At 34.8% G+C, this 20,529-nt stretch overlaps 1 protein-coding gene across 1 annotated transcript in view; it reads right to left on the bottom strand.

The window, feature by feature from the left end:
• Positions 1–14,535, bottom strand: part of PPP1R3A (protein phosphatase 1 regulatory subunit 3A) — a 40,377-nt gene extending 25,842 nt beyond the window's left edge. Inside the window, exon 1 of the mRNA XM_032305553.1 lies at positions 13,704–14,535. Coding sequence (XP_032161444.1) covers positions 13,704–14,491 — 788 coding nt within the window. The 5' untranslated portion in view covers positions 14,492–14,535. The remainder of the gene's footprint in view (positions 1–13,703) is intronic.
• Positions 14,536–20,529: the final 5,994 nt, after the last annotated feature.

The raw sequence follows: 20,529 nt of genomic DNA, 5'->3' as shown, positions 1-20,529 counted from the left end.
AGAAAGAGATAGCAAAAAATGGCTAAAAACAGAGCGCTGGGGTGGCTCAGTGGGTTAAAGCCTCTGCCTTTCGCTCAGGTTATGATCCTGGGTCCTGAGATGGAGCCCTGCACCGGGCTCTCTGCTCAGCAGGGAGCCTGCCTCCCTCTCTCTCTGCCGGCCTCTTTGCCTACTTGTGATCTCTGTCTGTTAAATAAATAAAATCTTTTTTAAAAAGTGGTTAAAAACCTAGAAAAGGTTTCTAAACCATGAGACTCCCAAAACATAAGCAGAAGTACAATGGTGTTCGCAAGTGCCGTAAGTAGTTTTTCAAGGCAATAAAGAATCTTTCATAAAACACGATTAGTGGAAAGCATGTTAGGAGAGAAACATTGGGGAATTTATGCTCAATATTTACAATTACATCAATCCCATTTCTTACAGTTAGCAACCTAGTTCATACTTTTCATTAATTTACTCTGAAAATTTTCTGAATTAATATAACTAAAATACTACTTTATCCTTGAACAGGGAGACTAAAGTTCAAATTTCAGCCTTGCAAGAGTGTACAGTTCTTTTCCATCTTTGTTTTTCAAGTTTGACTTTCACAATTCTGTCTGTTCTAGGCAATCTGATTGACTAATAAAATCCCCATGTTGTCCTTTGTGCTGCCATTCCACACATATTTTTTACAGTCTGTAAATACCCCCCTGCTCCTTCTCCACCTACCCAAGTTTTAGCATTTCAAGGTTAAGTTCAGTTCTTCCGTGATGCTCTTCTTAATGAGGGCAGCCTGCTGAACAGTCCTTTCTTGAATGACTATTGCTCTGTATCTCCTACAATTTTCTCTGAGTATGTGTCCTTCTATTTGGCACACTTTACACTGATAGCTAACTTTTCATGTATATAAATATATTCCTTAACCAAATTCATGCTTGAAGATAGTAGCTACCTAGAAGTGTCCTACACAAAATAAGAACCCTATTATTTCTTTATGAATAAGTGTCTTATTGAGGCATTATGGTTCAGAGCCATAGGAGATTAGAGAATTTAAATCACAAACCCACTTTCTCCTCTTAAATATTTTCTGGACTTGATCAAATAAATCCCCATTACCTAAATTTATTCTTATGTCCGATGGGACTGGTGTTGCTTACTACAATGTATAAAGGTGAGCTAATGAGAATTTTTTATCATTTAAGAAATGATGATAGATTTAAACCACATATTCTTTAAGCTTATATAATTAAAAGTTTCTAAATAAAAGAACAAGGTAACATTAAAGTAGTAAATATCATAGAATTATAGTTGTCAAAAAGGTTTAGTCCATACATGATATGAAACTTCCTCCTAGTTTGGCAGCCAAGTTCTAACTAATGTAACAGATCCTTAGACACAAAATTAGATGAATGAAAGGAATTTCATACCTTAAGTGGTCAAGGAATTCTCTAGGAATTGGAGAAACACACACACACCACACACAACTGGCCTTTATAATCATGACAACATAATTTTTAAAAAGATTTCCAAAAAATTAATTTCCTTAAAGGTTACAATTAATCACAGACAAGCACATTCTGTTGTACTAAAAAAAAAATTACCCCCAGTTTCTCAGCAGCTAAACCTTACCCAGAAAACATTTACTTCAGTCTCACAAATAACATTTTCATTAGGAACCCATCTCCACTTGTTTATTGAAAATTAATTGGAAAACAACAAATTTAAATGGTAAAACTTTAATTTCCAGAAAACTTCATTTAAAAACTTCTTTAAAAAAATAGTAATAATCACTATTTACAAACTCTATGCCTTACTTACCTCAATAATACATTTTTACTTTGGGTTGTAACCTTAGGTTTTACACACTAAAGTTCTTTAGGATATTAGGAAAATTATAGTAAAACTCTTAATGAAAACAGTGAGATGTTAGTTGAGGGTGGTAGTGTAAGAATTAATTGCTATTCAGTATAGGGGAGCATCTTATTTTTGCCATAAGAAATATAATTATTTATGCTAATTTCCTAAAATATGTTTGTTCCCCAATTTTTACTGCCATAAGAAGAAAAATAATATAATTTTCAAAGTTTTAAATTTTTTTAAAAAATTAGAACATTATGATGTCTGATGACAGTACAACATCAGTTTGAGTTTCACGTTTTCACAAGATATTTTGAATGTATTTTATATCCTGCAAAATCAGCAATTAGCTCCAAACTAGAAAGTTACCATTGCTTAAAGTTTTCAAAAGTTGAAGCTCTGGCCTATAAGAGTCAATGCAACTGGACCCCGCTGTTATATAGTTTTAAAACCTAAGTACACAGGAATATGGGGAGTCTTTATATTCTTCCTGCAACTCTTCTTTAAATCTAAAATTATATCCAAAAAAGTTGTAAACAGTATTCATTAGAACGTAGCAGATCCATCACACGACCTTTTTGTAAGCTTTAAGGTTAAACATTTTAAACACATTGCATTACTCCTCTTAACTACTTTTGTTTTTTGTTTCCTGGAGGGGAAGACCAAGAACGCAATCTCAAGACAGAGCTGACCATACTGTATGACTTAGAAAAGTTTCGATTTAGGGATCTGGTAGGGGCAAAATGCCCAGTCAAGAGAAGACATTAAGATAAAGGAAAGCAGATAAGACAGCAGGCAAGCCCAGAATGCACAGGTGTCAGAATCAGGGAACACCATATAAGCAGCAGTAGTACTACTATGAATATTGGCTGGGATCCTGGCCCTGGCAAGAAGGAAGGATGAATGACTCTGTTCTGATCAGTAGACATACAATATCTGCGTTTGGTCTTTTCATTATTCAGCCTATTAGGTTTTTCTGGCTCTGGTTTTACTGGTCTGGACTGTTGTATGTAGAAAGCCGAAGGCTAACCAGTGAATATTTATTCTATTTGAGATGTTAAGATTACTTGTTATTACTTCAAAGTAATATTTTGGTGACTCCATGAATCAGCTCTTTAGGATAGACTTAGGATAGAAGGAAAGACAATAATGAGAGTATCCCATCATAGGCTATGTTAATTTATTCTCAATATGATCTCTTGTTGATACCTTGATAACTGAAAGTAACCATCTAAATTTAGATTATCTATAAGATGTTAGAATGGTTAATGTGTTCATTTCTATATTTAATTTTGAGTCAATTTAGACAATAAATACATGGTTATTGCAGAGACAAATTTTCTTTTTATCTGTTTTTATGTTATGTAAATATAGTCTTTCTATATTTTATTCTATTTTTAATTTTTAAAGTAATTTTTATTTTTGATCCAATGAACAATCATTATTTCATGGCTATAGTGAGTATAGAATTTATAAGAACCAGCAAAAGAGAAATCCGTTATTATGTTGAAGTTTTTTATTTGCATTGCAGGGAGAATGACTATGATTTTAAACAAAATATAGAATAAAGAAAGAAGAGTTAGGATTTGAGGAGAGATGCAACTTTGGTGTGAGACATTAAGGGAATAAACTTGCCACCTGGATATCCAGATGGAGATGTCCAGACGACATCTGATTTTTAAAGATTGTGAAAACAATAAAAGCACTCATCATTAAAACTGTAACAAGTATAATTCATTCTTCAATTATTCAGAAGGTGCTTTTGGATTTTACTAGGCCTCAGGGTTATAAATGAAAAAACCCGTTGCCTTTAATATTAATTTTGAGAGCTTTTTATATGCAAATCCTTCTATTAGTTACAGTGGGGAATAATGTTTAGACAAATACATCATTCCTGGCCTCAAGGAACTTGCAGACCAGTTGGGAAGATGAGACACACATAGGTTTTTTAAAGTGCAGAGAAAGGCCACCACTATAAATAAAACCTTCGTAAACATTTTGACTAAACAGATAATAGAGGGCCATATGATGGAAGTCCTCTTCCTTCCAGACTTAGGAATATCTGATAAACAGGAAGTCTTTTGTTAAATGTTAATTTCTTTGCCTATAGATTAATTGCATCAGATGCAAACATGGTAAACAACAATGCTTTCATTTAAGGAAAGCTATTTTATTTTGTACCCTTGAATTAACTATTCCGTGAAAAAATATTGCCAGAAATATTGTAATTTAAAGGAAGAATGACAAAGCAATATAAGGACAAAGGCAATCCCATAATATGGATAAATCAGGAATAGGACCAGGAGCCTTGTTGAACTACATGAGTTTAATGAGATTTGTAGATAAATGTCTTAAATGTCCCTACAACTAGTATTACCTAAAAACTTGGTTTGCCAAAGTTAGCTTTAAATGAGATATTATTAATAGAGAAAATAGAAAATATTAGAAAAAATAAGAACTATCTGAACAATGCATTTCTTATGTGTATTACACACACATACACATGCACACAAACAAGATAAGGTTTAAGTAAGAAGCTGATATCTACAGATGTGTGTGTAGTTTTTCCACACAAATTAAGAATAATTGAAATGTAAATGGGCAATATTACTTAACTACTCCCTAAGTTCAATTTACTAAATAAATTATGGACTGGATTGGCTTCCCAGTTCTCTGCACATATTCATTGATTAGAACAAATAGTTTTAGCTAATACTGTATACACACGCACACACACACACACACACACACACACAGGTTCAAGAAATTTAACATATATTCAGGTGAATTTCGCTTGTAGTTACTATATTAAACTTTCTTTTTTTTTTTTTAAAGATTTTATTTATTTATTTGACAGAGAGAGATCACAAGCAGGCAGAGAGGCAGGCAGAGAGAGAGGAGGAAGCAGGCTCCCTGCTGAGCAGAGAGCCCGATGTGGGGCTCGATCCCAGGACCCTGAGATCATGACCCGAGCCGAAGGCAGTGGCTTAACACACTGAGCCACCCAGGCGCCCCTATATTAAACTTTCTAAAAATGATATAATTAGAACCAATTTAAGTTTCAGCTGATCTATATTACATTTGATTTTTACAAATTTATTCAAGATTTCTTTCAGTGTCTCATACAGTTAACATTCTTGAGTGAAATTTTATTAAAAATTAGTTATCTAAAACATAAAAATAAAAATTAGATATCTAGAATATAGTGTGCATAGCTATTCTAAATTATTCATTATTTGTCTAAGAGGATTTTAAAAATTCTAATGGCTATCTTTTTAGGTAGAATTGAGAAATAAACTGAGTAATCTTCTCAAATATTTTGAATTTTGTAACTTCTCTTCCCTCGGCCCCATAGAAAGTACAGTAGTAACAACAATCCCTCCGGTACTCAGAACTCAAAACTAATGATGGCAGGATTGGGAGAGCTCTTTAGTTAGTCTGCTATTCCCTGCCGCCCCTGGAATGTTCGTGCCCGCAGTGCACGGTCTTTGTAATAGTCATGTCATTCCCCCTTCAGAGAATCTAGTTGGTGGTGAGTTTTTCCTGTCTCACTTTTGCATTAAATAATACAAACTAATTTATTAGCTTACTGGTTAGAACCCCAGGGCAAAAATCTAAAGTTATTAGGTTGGTTTACCTGAAAAATAGAAAGAGTCACAAAAACAATATGATTCTGCTTAACCTTGTACGGATAGGGACTCCAACATTTAATTCAACTGAGAATCAGAGGGAACAAATGACAAGATTGAAGACATAGAACAATATGAATGGCTACATAAAAGACCTAGAATTCCTGATAGAATACATTACTGAAGAACACAATCTTCCTAGAAGATGATTCAAAAGAGAATATATAACCATTTGGCTTGGGTAGTTTTTAAAATAATTCTGCCTCTAAGCAAAAAAAACAGAATTAAATAGTATTTTCTACAACAATGATTTATTGAAAATGATTCGGAAATCAATTGTTGTATTAACACTGGAAACAACGATTGAACTTTATTTACAGCAAACACAATAGTCTTATATACCCATTAGAGTATGTATGAAGATTACATTTTTTTACTGCATATAAATGTGCTTTTTAAAATCTGTGTGATATTTCTATTGGCAAATACCCGGAAGATTTAAGTTATAACAATACATTTTAAAATCTTCTGTAAGTATTTATCCTCAAAAGGAGGTACTAGTAAGATGTGAGTATTTTTCCCAGCTTCATTTCATTATATGTCTTATGAAGCTAACATTTACCTGTACAATTTTTTGTGATTTTTAATTGTGTGAAGAAAACCACAGTAATTTTCAAGAATGAAAGTAAGCTTGGGGTTTTTCCTTACAGAGTTAGTCTATTTGATTTGTATCATGGCTTAAATCTATAAAACAAATCAGAATCCCATCAGTGTCAAATGGGTTATAAAATCTGTTTCACATAATTAAGAAAAGAATCTACTATTTGTCATGCTTTACAAATACAAATTTGGGGGATATTTTATCTTTTGGTAAGTAAAGGGATAAGTAAAATTCAAGTCCACAATACTCTACACATAGAGTAATCATTGTCTTATGGTGGTCGCATTTATTTCTCTTTTTGACTTGAATAGCACTTAAATGCAACACAGACAAACCATTCTCAGACCCCCTCTCCTCACCTGAGGGGGAAGGAGTAGCAAAATTACTTAAGACAGCTTTGTTTAATGTACAACTGATCTCTGTCACCAAACAATGCCATAAAACAGTACAATTTAGGAATTACCGTTTTGTCATATAATCTTTAAATAGCAGGATGATATGATTAAGGCTTCAAAACCGGTTATTACTTATTTAATAGATAATAACACTACCATGCCATTTATCCAAGTAAAACTATTAGAGAGGCAGAATAAAAACCTGAAAAGATTAGAGGCATATGTCCTGAGAAGCTTTTCCTCTTTTATATAGTGGTGAGGTACAGAGAATCCTTTAAAACAAAGGAATGACTGAAATGTGCTGGTGTATAATATGTTTTTTTAGAGGAAAAGTGTTATGTAAAATTCAGTTTCATCTTACAGGTATAAAGTGATGATACGGTGAAGTTATGTGCAACTATCTCATTTATTTAGTCCAAAAGAACTATTTTAAGAACTATCTTAAGAAACATGTTATAGGTTTTTTTTTTAAGTAGTGTTCAACTTATGAACAGGCAATGTTCCAAAATTTTTTGTCATCCAGAAATGGCTGGAATTTGGGAATTATTTTCCCTATAGCAGCAATGGCATAAGTTTCTCTGGTTAGTTAGTTTCTCCAAAACTAACTCCAAAGCTTGTGCTCCAAAGCTTGTTGACTCTATAATACAACTAATTTTGAAACTTTTTTTTAGGCAGCAGAAATGATAGAGTGGAAATAAAGCATTCCTCCACTAATTTTGAGTATAGGACTAGTCATATAGAAGATTTTTAAAAGCAATATTTATCTCCAATACCATTATGAATATCTATGAAGTATCAGCAACTGGGACAGATGCTTATATATATTAGCTGATGTGGTTCTCATAGCACTTCTGCCAAGTAGAAATTATTAACCCTATTTTGGCCTTTGTAAAGAGGACACAAAATATAATTTATCTAAGTTGACACAGTTATAATTAATTAGACTGACAGCCCAGATCTGCCCCAATTTAAAGGGTGTGCTGTTTCCATTATGCCTCATTGTTTATGGAATCCACCTTTTCCCCTAAACACACACACACACACACTCACACACACACTCACACACACATTCACACACACTCCAGACGCCCAGAGTCCTCATACTTCTATGGAACCCGTACTGCAAACTCTGTACTCAAACCTGGTTGTATCCCATAGTGCTCTCTCCTCTAAAATTATCCATTTCCATTGGCTCAATCCAAACTTAAAGCCCCTATGTGCAACCAACCTTCATTGGATGTAAGATAAAGATAGCCCCTGCCATCCTGAATGTGTCTGCATTTAAGGAAGGGGAGTGTGTGTGTGTGTGTGTGTGTGTGTGTGTGTGTGTGAGTGTGTGTGTGTGTGTGTGTATACATGTATATAAAAATGTCAGGCATGGTTTCAAAGTGAAGTGTCAGAGCATAGAAGATCTTTTAAGTCTGCCAGTTTACTAAGCGGTCAGGCCCACCTCAGGTGTCTTCTGAGTTCATTTATCCTGCATTATTCCTCTTGGGGTTTGGGGGTAAAAACTTAGAACAGGGACAAGAGTCACAGCAAAGTTGGAAGAAGTTGAAAAACTAAGTGTCCTAGTTCATAATCTTTCATAATCTTTCTTTTTTTTTTTTTTTTACCTTTTTTTTCCCCCCTAGAGCCTTACTGGCTCAGAATGCTTGGACCCTATAAGAAATTTTTACAGGCTTGGGGTGCCTGGGTGGCTCAGTCTGTTAAGTGTCTGCCTTTTGCTCAGGTAATGGTCCCAGGGTCCTGTGTTTGAGGCCCACATTGGGCTTTCCTGCTCAGCAGGGAGCCTACTTCTCTCTCTATTTCTGCTGCTCCCCCTGCTGGTGCGCTCTTTCTCACTGTCCAATAAATAAATAAAATCTAAAAATAACAATAAATAATAATGATAATTTTTACAGGCTTGCGGTGGGAAGTTAAAGTTGGAGATCCAGAGGATCCATGTAAGAAATGGGATCCATAGTGATTCCCTTCAGCTAGAACTTGAGAAACACCCTGAATGATGAGACTCTCTTGTTTTCCCTTCTCTTAGAAAAAGTTACAAAACTACGCCAAGGAGTCTAGTCTTCTAGGGGTATGGATTTATAGAAAACCAGGAAGCCACAAAGCCCTGGTAGATCTCCAAGGAAACTAAGCTTCTTGGCTCCTTGCTGTCAAACCAGCTGGCAGCTTCCAAACGGTCCTCTTGACAGGTCCTGTGCAGCTGCATTTTATGTTTCCATATGGCCTTGCCAGAGGTCCCCACCTTAAGCAGACCTGGCTTCCACAATTAGTACGGACTCACAACAAGTTAGTTATGGAATACATTAACTCCTAAAGGCCTCATGGGGCTATTTACACCTCTTTGGACTATTTCCAGGATCCCAGATTATACTGTAAGTGTAAATTAAGGAAGTCTCACAATCCAATGGCTCTGACTGGAACATGCAACATTACCATATCTTATGCTTCATTTTCCAATGCTTTTCTTGGCCTCATTTTAGCGATTTTTATGCCACCCTGAAAGATAAACTCTCTGTAATCTTAAAATCATGCTTTAGAATGTATTTCTCTCTTTTCCCTCCTTGAATATGCCTGGTTCTGTTTCTCAGGTACAAAAATTGAAGACTGATCAATTTTCTCCTTTGGCATTGAAGTCTTTCAGGAATTTATTTGCATTCACCTGGCCAAGTTATAAATACCATCCAACACCTATATCATGCCATTTCTTTATTTAAAATAATAAATTGGTTTCACTTAATAAAATACAAAACCAGATGAAGTCAGTCTGTGTACCCAATGGTTGGAAACATACGTTTAGCAGCTGGTGAGGGAAAAAAAGATCATTCCCCTAGCCCATGCACGAGATCAGTTATAGATCACATATTCTAGAAAACCTGAAACATAATGTAAATGGTTCTTATTTTAATTTTTATCCATGGCTTCCATTGTATACTGAAAGTATTCGAGTTGATGTTCTTTCTCTGTCCCTTTCTCTGCTCTCAGTCTTTGTGAGGACTTTTTTCTTGGGACCTCTCTTCATCTTCACAGGGTCATATTTCCAGCCATGTTTCTCATGGATACTGGTGCCTAATAACACACAGGTCCTTAGTAAACACTTGTTGAATGAGTTTTGGAACCTGAACAAGGTAGACTATGATATCTGGAAAAATAATGCAAGTCCAAGAATCAGAAATTAGCTAGCTGAACAAGGTTTGATAATGATTATGGCAGTTATAGGTAGTTTTTGATGACTACTTCATATGTGCGCAGCACTGCACTAAAAGCTTTAAGAATATCTAATTTTATGTTAATTGAGTCATCACACTATCAGGCATCATTACTCCTATTTTAAAGATGAATAAACTGAGGTGTTGAGAAGTAAAGTAGTATGTCCACAATCACATAGCTATAAGTATATATTTTACTGGGATTAATACACAAGTCTGTTCAATGCCAAACTTCATGCCTTTTTTATCCCTTCCCATCTAGTCCTCCATTTTATAATCTAGTAACTGTGGAATATTTAATAGTCATTAAGATAACCAGTTTTAAGACGTTTCAGATATAAGGTGACATCTCAAGAAAAGGTAGGATTTAATTAGTTTTGCTAATTGATTAAAGTTCTGCAAGAGATCCAATGCTAAAAAACTTAGGAACCCTGGAAAGAAAGAAGAAAGAGACTCTGGGGCAAGTTGAGCCTTTTTAGGGTTTTGGGGATCCATCTAAAGCTAAAGTTAGCCTTGTCTTTTTTATACTGGTTAACATTTACTATGTTCCAGATACTCTACCAAAAGTGTATATGTATTATTTCATAGAAATCTCAGCCAACCCTGTAAGATAGTACAATTGTTAGTCCTAACTAACAGATGAAGAAACCAAGCTTAACTTGTCCAAATTCATACAGTTAGCATGGTGGAACTTGGACCCAAAAGCCAGATATGTTTAACTTTGAAGCCCATAATTTTAACTGCTTCTGAATGCTATTTTTAGTTTATTTATTCATGTACATTTAAGGTAATTCATATTAATGTCATTTATTTCTTTTGGTCATTTATTTTGAAATAAAGCCCAAGGGATGAGGATCAGAAATCTGCTTAGTTTGTTTCCTAGCACATACACCTGTGCCCTGTCTGTGGTGACACTTATCGAGTATCTCCTGATGCGTGCCTTTCGGTGCAATTAAATACCTCTGGGTCACTATCAGTCACATGCCTACAAGTAACAAACTCTGCATTCCTCTCCCTAGTCTAGATATTTATTTCTGTCAAAGTGGATGGATTAACAAACATAAAAGAAAATAGACAACATCATCAATGTAGAGATTTACAAACTCTGACCTGAAAAAAATCTCCGTAGAAAAAGTGTAGTGCCTAGGGTGATTGACATAACAGAAAACTTACCTCACTAAATGTGTTCGCATAGTTCGTTCTGAACTTATTAGAAGGGATTGTTGACACTTTCAGAAGATAAAATATCTAGGACCCTGATAGCAAATTAACTTTGGTATTAAGAGGAATTCAAGTTAGATGTTACTGTCTACATTAGGACAGCTTAGTTTCACTTTAACTCTGAGTTATATAACACATTATTGTTAATTACTTGCATGAATGAAGCAAAGATTCATATAAATTTCTCTTCTGTATTTATCTGTTGGAAGAAGCGACCTCCAAATTAAGCTATGGAGGAAGTGTGGAAACACTCAAAAAAGACCCATTTAAATTATGCAACTCTTCGGAGGGAGGAGGATATTTTCGAAGCTGTAATTTTTTTGATCAGATAAGTATTAGTTCACTTTTATTTTAGCCAAGTATATGTTTTGTAAAATAACACTAATAAGGTGTGCTATTTTTCCCTAACTAAATTTTTCACGATGAAATCCAACTGCAATATTCATTTAGAAATTTGATAATGCTCTCTTGTGTGAGTTTTAGGAATATTTGAAACCCCATTGCATATAAATTATATCATGGAAAAGCTGTATAAATATTCTATTACGGCACATGCTGTTCTAAGGATCTGTCAGGATTTCCTTTATACACTCCATTTTGAGTGGTATATAAATCAGATGTAAAAATTCATGTTGGACTGAAACTCAGCACAAAAGGCCTCCTCCAGAGGCAAATGCTTTTTTTCAAAATGTGGTTTGAATTATGTTGGTCATTTTTAAGTTATAGAAGTGCAGAAAATGTATTTGTGGTTTTGAAGGAGAGAGATTTTTTCCATTTTTATAACTCATTAGGAAACTTTACAGGCCTTCAGACCATTTTGTGGTTTAGTTCTTCTCAGGTTTTTCCCCAAAGCAATATTAAAACTTGAATGGTGTCCGCTATGAATCCAGTGATTACTGTTCTGAATACAAATGTCTGTATGGATATATATAGTTATACATATCTTACAATAGAAGAAGTTCCAATAATATCATGAGTTGGATAGAAGTTGAGACCTATCAGTGCCCATTTTTGTTCTTGGTATCAAGTCAACTTTGGCCTATCAAAGGAACCCTGTTTTTACCATAGTTGAGTATGCATTGCTTGTATTTTAAAGCTGCATCTTTCACTTCAGAACAGTCGTCCCCGACACTCTGAGTTAAACACTCCTTCTATTAGCTCTTTGACGAAAAGGCTGTGACTTTTCTAAATTTTGCTTTTCTCTAGCAGAGAGAATATGTTGCAACATGTTTAATAGATATTCACTGATGATCATCTCTTTTGTAAAATATTTAATGTGTATGTGTATATAAATTAATGTTGAGTTTATTTTGCCTATATAGCTAACATGTTGCTGAGTAATTTCATAAACATCTAAGTTATTATTTCAGCACATGTAGAGATTATGGTTATATTATTCTTTTAATAGCATCAGTTAAGATCTGAGAAAGTTTTAGTTGGACTAAAAGTTGGCAAAATTCACAAAGTTGAGTAACCCAATCTTTCAAAAGACTAAAGGGTAATGAAAATAGAAATATTTTATATGACTGAATTGCTTCCATCTATGTTATATTTAGTTCATTAATGCATTAGACTAACACACTTAATAGTTACTATTTACTGTCCTATAATAGAACAAGGCACTAAAGCATAAAGAGGCTAAAATTTTTTCAATGTCATTCCTTATGTTTTCATTATATTCTTCTTGGAATCTCAGAGTCTTGATTCGTAATACAGTTCCCTCTTCATCATATTACAGTATTTCTGGTACAGTTGCTAGAATCTTTAGGTCTAGTAACAGGATGGACCACCCACAGGACAATCCAACCTTTGCCTGTGACTTGTGGAGCAATGTGGACTTCCCACTGAGACATTTTGAGGAGCAGAAGGGATCTATCTCCTCCTGGATGTTTTATCTGCTAACCCAGTGTCATGGAAATTAGCCAACTCTACAATAGAAAGGGCTGAATGCAGTTTTCTTTTTTTTTTTTTTTTTATTAACAGGAGAGCAGGGTTACTAATGAGGAATCATATCCCAAATCTCTAATCTATAAAGCTGAATATACTTACTTCTATTTGGGTCATTTTTTTAAATTCTGCTCCATTTGCTTTTACTAACTTATACTACTTTGTGTTCTATAATGTTATATTTGGTTGTAATTACAAAATTCTGTGTGTAATTTATACATTTATGTATATTATTTATACATTCATATACTTTTGTCTTTCTCTTGGTTTGCCATTAAAGTCATACATCTTATGATTTACCTTAACATGTACTCCAAACAGCCCTGTATGACTGGATCATTAAGAAGTTTGAGGGGAAACTTACGAATTTCTGAGCACTAAGAACATTTTGAAACACAGTTTTATGCTAATCAGAAATATTTTGAAATACACCACAGACCTTTAAAACCCACTGAAAATAAATATACTATAAATGTCAAAGTGAAGTTGTACATGTTAAGAATCGAGATTCCATGATTTGAACTTAACAATTCCTAAGTCATTAGGCAAGCCATCTGTACATTGTGCTCCCTTCTCCCCCATCTACTATATTATACCCATACTTTTCCTTGCATTTGGAGGAGAGCTAACATGGTGTTATTATTTGAATAGCACTGACCTTGTTAAAGCCTAGCACCATTGTTTTGTGTATAATGAGCAGTATATTTTTAAACAGAATGGCTATTTCTTACAACACATGAAATAAGAATGACATAAAAAGACTTTAAGATTATGAAGAGTAAAGAATGTTAAGACAGATTCTCACCTTGATTTTACCTTTAAACAGCCTTTTATTTGTCTGTTAGGAACTTCTTCCCGTGGTTTTACAGGTTCCGGCTCTTGTTCTTTCTTTTGACAAATCAGTATATAATTTGTGCCATTATTATTTGACCAAAATGTACCAACAGAAGTTTCATAACGTATACAAAACTGAACTTTACTGCCATCTTTTTGATAAGGGGGAACCAGTAAAATCTTAAAGGAGAACTGGTCAGTTTCACCATCACATGAATTTGGGACATATTCTGCTAAAATGTCATAATGTGTCCGCCAGTCATCCAAGGACATTCTCACATATACTAACTTCTCAAAAGAAATATTCAAAACTCGAATAATGCCCTTCATACTTGTAGACCCAGGAGGATACTCAGTTGACTCCAGTATTGCTTTCTGTACTTGAAGTTGCTGCATAAGATCTTCTTTTGAAGAGGGCAAATTAAATAGTGGAGACAAAACATATTCTTCTGTGTGAAAAATGTCCTTTCTTAAGTCAAAACCAGTTGAAACACTCGGTAAATCCCAGCAATCAAATTCTTTGACAGACACAAGATTGAATCCAAAAGTGTCGGCGAATGAAACTCTTCTTGCACCTGAAGATGGAGTGTCCAGGTATATATCTTCAGAAGAATCAGAACCTCGTCTACTAGGTTGAGGGGAGAAGCCAGGTTTGAAAGTAGTTTTAACTTCCTCATCTTCAGAAAGAGAATCAGATAAATTAGGAACTTCTAAAAAGTTATCTTTGCTAATCTGTCTAGGTTCTTCAGAAGGCTCCATTGGGCTCTCTGATATCAAATAAGGGAAGACTGTACAACTAGTAGAGGCTGATATTTGAGATACTGAGGCTTAAAATAAGTATTATGTTACAGTTGACATTGCAGAAAGGAGTCATCTCTATAAATAGGTCCAATGGCGTGTAAACTATGCTAGCTTGCCTCCAAAGGCCTTTAATATGATAGCATCCATGTTACTTTCACAAGTATGTTTCAGAGTTAACTCTCAGTTTTTAAAGTTGCATCTGTTTGAGGTGATTTCCAAAAAAACATTTTAAATAATTTTTTGCTGTGTTGAAAAATCTGAATTTAGAATTTTAAAAAATTGTTTTAGCCATTTGATCTTAAAAACAAAAACATGGACCGCTTAGTTTTGAGCTTAATCAATCCATTGAAGCAGACAAGGACAGATAGGAGAACAGAAGAACATTTATAGAATGGAGGAAAATCCAGTGCCTAATAATAATGATTGCTACTATGTAACAGGGGCTGACAATGTAAAATGTGAACTATAAAAGTGTTAGATAAAGGTTCTAGGAGTCTTGAAGAAACATGATTTAGAAGAAGAAGTTATCATTTGAAATAAACCATGAAGGGTAGGTAGAATATAGACATGCAGGGCTGGAATGAGGTGGATTTTCCAGGTGGAAGAAATGGCCTGAGCCAAGGCCTAGAACAAATAGTCAAATCTGTTATTTTAAATATCAGTAAGTTTCTTTTAATTAACTTATGGAAAAATATATACAAGTAATGTGTTATTACCTTGAAAATATAGATGGGCAATGGTAGGCCTGGCCCAGGAGTGAAATATTTATGTAGAATAAAATGTTCATCTCTAGCAAACTGCCATTTTATGCCCACAAAACAGAAATTAATACCATGACATCTTGGAGTTTGATGTGAGTTTTAAAGTGTGAGCCGCCCTATTTAGACCACCATATTTTTTGTGTTAATGTAAAATCCACTGGGGAGATGACAATCAGGTAAATACCTACAAAAAATTTTAACCAGACATATGCTTTGACCCTGAAATATTCCAGCTAGAAATTTACCCTATCAGTATATGTATTAAAAAATTAGATCTGTTGTAAACATAATTGACTATTTTAAAAACTCTAGAAACTACTCAGAAATCAACCCACAGGAAACTGGATAAATAACGTGACACCCATGCAATAAAATGTTATATAGTCATTAAAAAGGCTAAAGTACCACTTTATATATTGACACAGAAAGATAACCAAGATAAATGGCTAAGTGAACAAAGAAAATGTGCACAAATATGTGCCTAGAAAATTCCTGGAAAGACACAGAAGAAATTGTTAGCAGTGGTTAATTCCGATCATAGAGTCTGAAGGTCATAGGGGAAGGGAGATTCCTATTCTTCATTCAATTAATTAAACTGTGAAAGGTGATTAATTTTTTTTTTAAAAAGAGAGCTGCCTAACAGCATTTCTTTAAAATTACAACTTTGTAAATACATTTTAACTTATTGGACAATTTGAATGGCATAAAATCATGGCCCAGGAAATTATTATTTAAAATTAAAAATGAGTGGGGTATAGAATAAGGAAATAAAATTATTTGGGCTTTACATCATCAACACAGCAAGAATAAGTGGTGACCTCATGTATTGTTCAGGAAGGGAAAATGGCTATCCCTTACAAAGTTAATGACCATGAGCCTTGAGTAACCACATCCCAAGGTACTTAAATATACCATTAGGTATTCAAGGACATTAGTAACAAAATATCTTAAAGAATTAGTCAATAATCCATACAGTCATGTAAATAATAGAAGAAAGAAAATTTACAGATACAGTGATGTACCAAAGTAATCTAACTATTCATGCGTTATGAGCTGAGGCATAGAGCTAAAGCCCTCTGGGGTTGTATTCTGTCTCTGACACTTACTAGCTGGATGATGTTCAGAATTCTGCTCAAATTTTTTAACCCCCATCTTCTTATCTTCTTTCATTGTTAAAATGCAATAATAACAATTAAATGAGCTGCACTTTAAAAGTAGCACAAAATCAACAGTAACGGTGGCAGGCATTATTTTTACTTCTAAATATGTTTGGGAGTGGCTGATTTCTAAGACACATCAATAGGTGGACAATAGACTACAGAGAGTCCACATACATTAAGTGATGATCTGTAATTTGATTTTTTTTTCAAAGACTCTAGTAGGGAACACTTAACTTTATAAGACATAAAACAGCTCTACATTAGAAAATGGCCCTGTTATTTGAACTCAAGTTTTCTCTTCTTAATGTGTGTCTTTACCCAGCACTACTCCCTTGATTTGTAGTAATTACTGCCTCTCTTTCGAAGTTTATAACCTTTGCATAATTGTAGACACTTGAATAGTCCATCTTAGTCACCATTTAACAAAAGCCCAGTGATTTCATCTTTTTTTATCTCTTCTCCCATGTCCATCCTCCAGCGCTTTTTATCATTTTGTTACTCCTCTATGGCCCCCTGTTAATGATCTGCCCCCAGATGAATGCAGTATCACAGATCCAGTGTCTCTGGAGCATGTAAAGAAACAATACTGGTTCCAGCCTTGTGACTTGGTGTTGGTATTCAGTTAAAATTCACATCACCTTGCTTGTTTTCCACATCATAGATCAGACCATCATCCCATTTTCTCATATTCACCACTACTTCAATTATAAAAATGACTTGTACCTACTTTTCTTCAATTGTTTAGACATACTTTTTTTTTTTTTTAAACTAGGAAAAAGAACTAGGGCTTTTCTTTTCCTTAACAAACTACAGCTCAAGTTTTCACATACTCCATCTCTTTGTGTTAATCAAAGATTCTCAAAGGTAACTTCAATGTAAAGGACTGTATCAGTCATGATCCCAGTAAATGGGAGATCAACATCATGCTCAAAATAAGGTAATTCCTTCCAGAAGGGTTTATTTACAAGGATCTATTTATAAAGTATAAATTCACAAAAGCCATGAGGACTAGTGCAGTAAACTAGGGCCCAGGCACATCAGTGTTGTTACCATACTTCAAGGATGAGGAAAGGGATAATCATCTGAACCTGAAAGCAAAGAGTACCATGAGCTCCCTACTGGCAGAAGAGGATCAGTGATCTTTGGTGAAGGGACACAGCCAACCAAATATGACCTTGCCAGGAGAGATCCAGGAACAAAAATGCATTGAACTTACTCTTCTTCTTTCCTGTGATGTCCTACTAGGGCATACATTGGCCAGAGGCTACAGGGGCTATAACAATTCATTCCGGTCAGCTTCCTGGTATAGAGAACAGGATGGAGAAGGGTGAAAAAAGTGGCAAGTGGATCTGGAGGAGCAAACAAAGATTTCAGAGATTAAAAGTTTACTACTTGTTTATTGTTATATGCTTATACATTATGTTTAAACATGTAATTTAAAGTATGCATATGTTTTCCTCTTGCATAATACATATTCTCTCTCAATCTCAGTACCAGCTGAGTTCCTATTACCTGGTACTTTATTGTCACAGTGAGAAAACTTGAAATATCTAGCATTCGTAAACTGATCCAGTGGAAGTAATAAATACGAAATACTGAGTTTATCCACAGATGACTAAGAAAGAAAGAATCTTTTTTTGAGATGAATTATAGCATCACTTTGTTTCCCTTGTTGGCAAAGTCTTTGCAACCTAAACTCAAGAAATATTTTGTCAGAAGAGATCCCAGAAGAGTGATTTTTAACCAAGGGTACATATCAAAATCACTGAGAGGTGTTCAAAGTACACAGGCTAGGTGCGTCATCAGCTCTACTGAATAGAACTTCCAGGTTGATGATACTGCACAAATGATTCTAGTAAGGATTGAAGATGCAGGATCTGCGTGTCTTTGGGCTGTAGCATCAAGGAGTCAGGGACCTAGGTTCTCATTAGAAAGAATTATAGCTATCATCCCTCAAGTATTATGTGGTTTATCTTGGGGTTTTTGTCTTGTTTTGTTGTTTGTTGGTTGGTTTTCTTTTGTTTGTTTGTTTGTTTGTTTGTTTTTGAGAGAGAGAGAGAAAGAGAGACCATGCCCACAGGTGGGGGTGGGGGAGGCAGAAGGAGAAGGAGAGAGAATCTTAAGCAGGCTCCACACTGAACCAATGTGGGGCTCCATGCCACTACCCTGAGATCACGACCTGAGACAAAATCAAGAGTCAGACACTTAAATCAACTGAGCCAGCCAGGCACCCCTGTGGTTTTTGGTCTTTTATGTTTGTTTTTGGTTTTTTGTACAAGTATAGGTTGTTGGGGGTTTTTTTCTTTTAAGATTTTATTTGTTTATTTGACAGAAAGTGAGAGAGGTCACAAGTAGACGGAGAGGCAGGCAGAGAGAGAGGAGGAAGCAGGCTCCCCGCTGAGCAGAGAGCCTGATGCTGTGGGCCTCCATCCCAGGACCCTGGGATCATGACCTGAGCTGAAGGCAGAGACTTTAACCCACTGAACCACCCAGGTGCCCCTGTTTTTGTTTTTGTTTTTGTTTTTTATAGAGTCTATAAAATACTTTCATAAAAATTGACATAAAAATTTAGTAGAGTTATAGAGTAACAGAACTTTAAGGCACTTAGCAATCATTTAGGCTGATCCCCTCACTTTCACAGAAGAACACTGAAATCTGAAACAATGATGGCCCCACCATTTAGTAAATGAGCTGGGACTTGAACTCAGCCCTCTCTTGCTTTGATTCTAGTGTTCTCCATATTATCACATATACTCACCAACTTTTAGCTTTAGAATTCAAAATTAACAAATAGTCATTAAAATTCATTTGTTCTAAATCCAGTTTATTTTTTTAAATCAATTAACTTTTGTGAACTTTCTTTTTTCCATTTGATGAAAGATCTCCAGAGTGTCCAGATAATTTTTCTTCATGACAGAGTCACTCAACCTTTTTTAACCTTTGCTGCCTTTGGTAAATATAATATCTCACACTGTCCTCTCCCTCTCCCTCAGAGACTCTGCTGTACTCCTATTTGGGAATTACTGATATAAGTTATAAAAATGAATTATGTGACCTTTTTATAACTAATATTGATACTCAGTATTTTAAAAAACTATTAGTTAAAGGACACTGCTTCAAACATATTCTGAGACACAGGTTGGCTCATCAGATGCCAATTACTAGAAGACATCCTCTGCAAAGATGCATATATCTACCAATAGAGGATGCACAGATGAATCAGTAGAAAGTAGAAATTTTGCCAGGTGAAGATAAATTTTTAAAGGTATGTGTCATTTATCCATGGAGAGATGAATGATTCAGTGTAGGTGATTGATCATGTTATAGCAGAAGATTTTTGTCACCAAAAGCAGCATCCTCATTCTTTAGCTTAATTCACAAAAGAAAAACTAGTATAATATTCAAGCACCGAGTGCTTATTTTATAGGGATTAAATAATGTGCTTTGAACTCCTTGGATTGAAATAAAAATGTATAAATACAGAGTTAAAGAAATCTAGGTTTCAAAGTTTACTAAGGAAACAAGCGTCTAGGTTAAACCCTGCGTTTTACCAATAAAACACTGAAATCTAAGGGGTCAATTGGATTCTTACCTCGGGGTGTGGATGAATCCAGCATTAGTCCTAGAAGGAAAATATATTAAAAGTTTCTCAAAGTCAAGCACAATCTAGTAATATCTTAAATTTTTAATTGACCGCTATGGGGCTTCTGCCATTTGGTTTACTTCATATGGGCAAAATTTAGCATTACCTATGGATTTTCCCCAAAGTTCCAAAGATATGTATTTGCTTTATGCAATGCTTGGCACAGTTTTGGGTAAAGACGAGTACTTAATACCTCAGTAACAACTTACAGAATCTTAAGCTGAATTTGTTGTGCTGGTTATGGTACCTAACAGGTTTAATATTACAATGAAGCCAGCAACACTGTCAGCATTACTTCACTGTAGCTGTCTCAACAGTGCATACTTGTTTACCAGGCTAGGGGCTTAGAACCTGTGGTATATTGACCTTGCAGGGTAAACGGATAGAAAACAAATGATCTGAAAATTCTCTAAAATTATATGTTAAATTTTT

The sequence above is a fragment of the Mustela erminea genome, chromosome 11, assembly GCF_009829155.1.
Source record: "Mustela erminea isolate mMusErm1 chromosome 11, mMusErm1.Pri, whole genome shotgun sequence".
In the NCBI taxonomy this organism is placed as follows: Eukaryota; Metazoa; Chordata; class Mammalia; order Carnivora; family Mustelidae; genus Mustela; species Mustela erminea.
The sequence above is the reverse complement of the archived record's forward strand: the minus strand, read 5'-3'. Positions and strand labels throughout refer to the sequence as shown.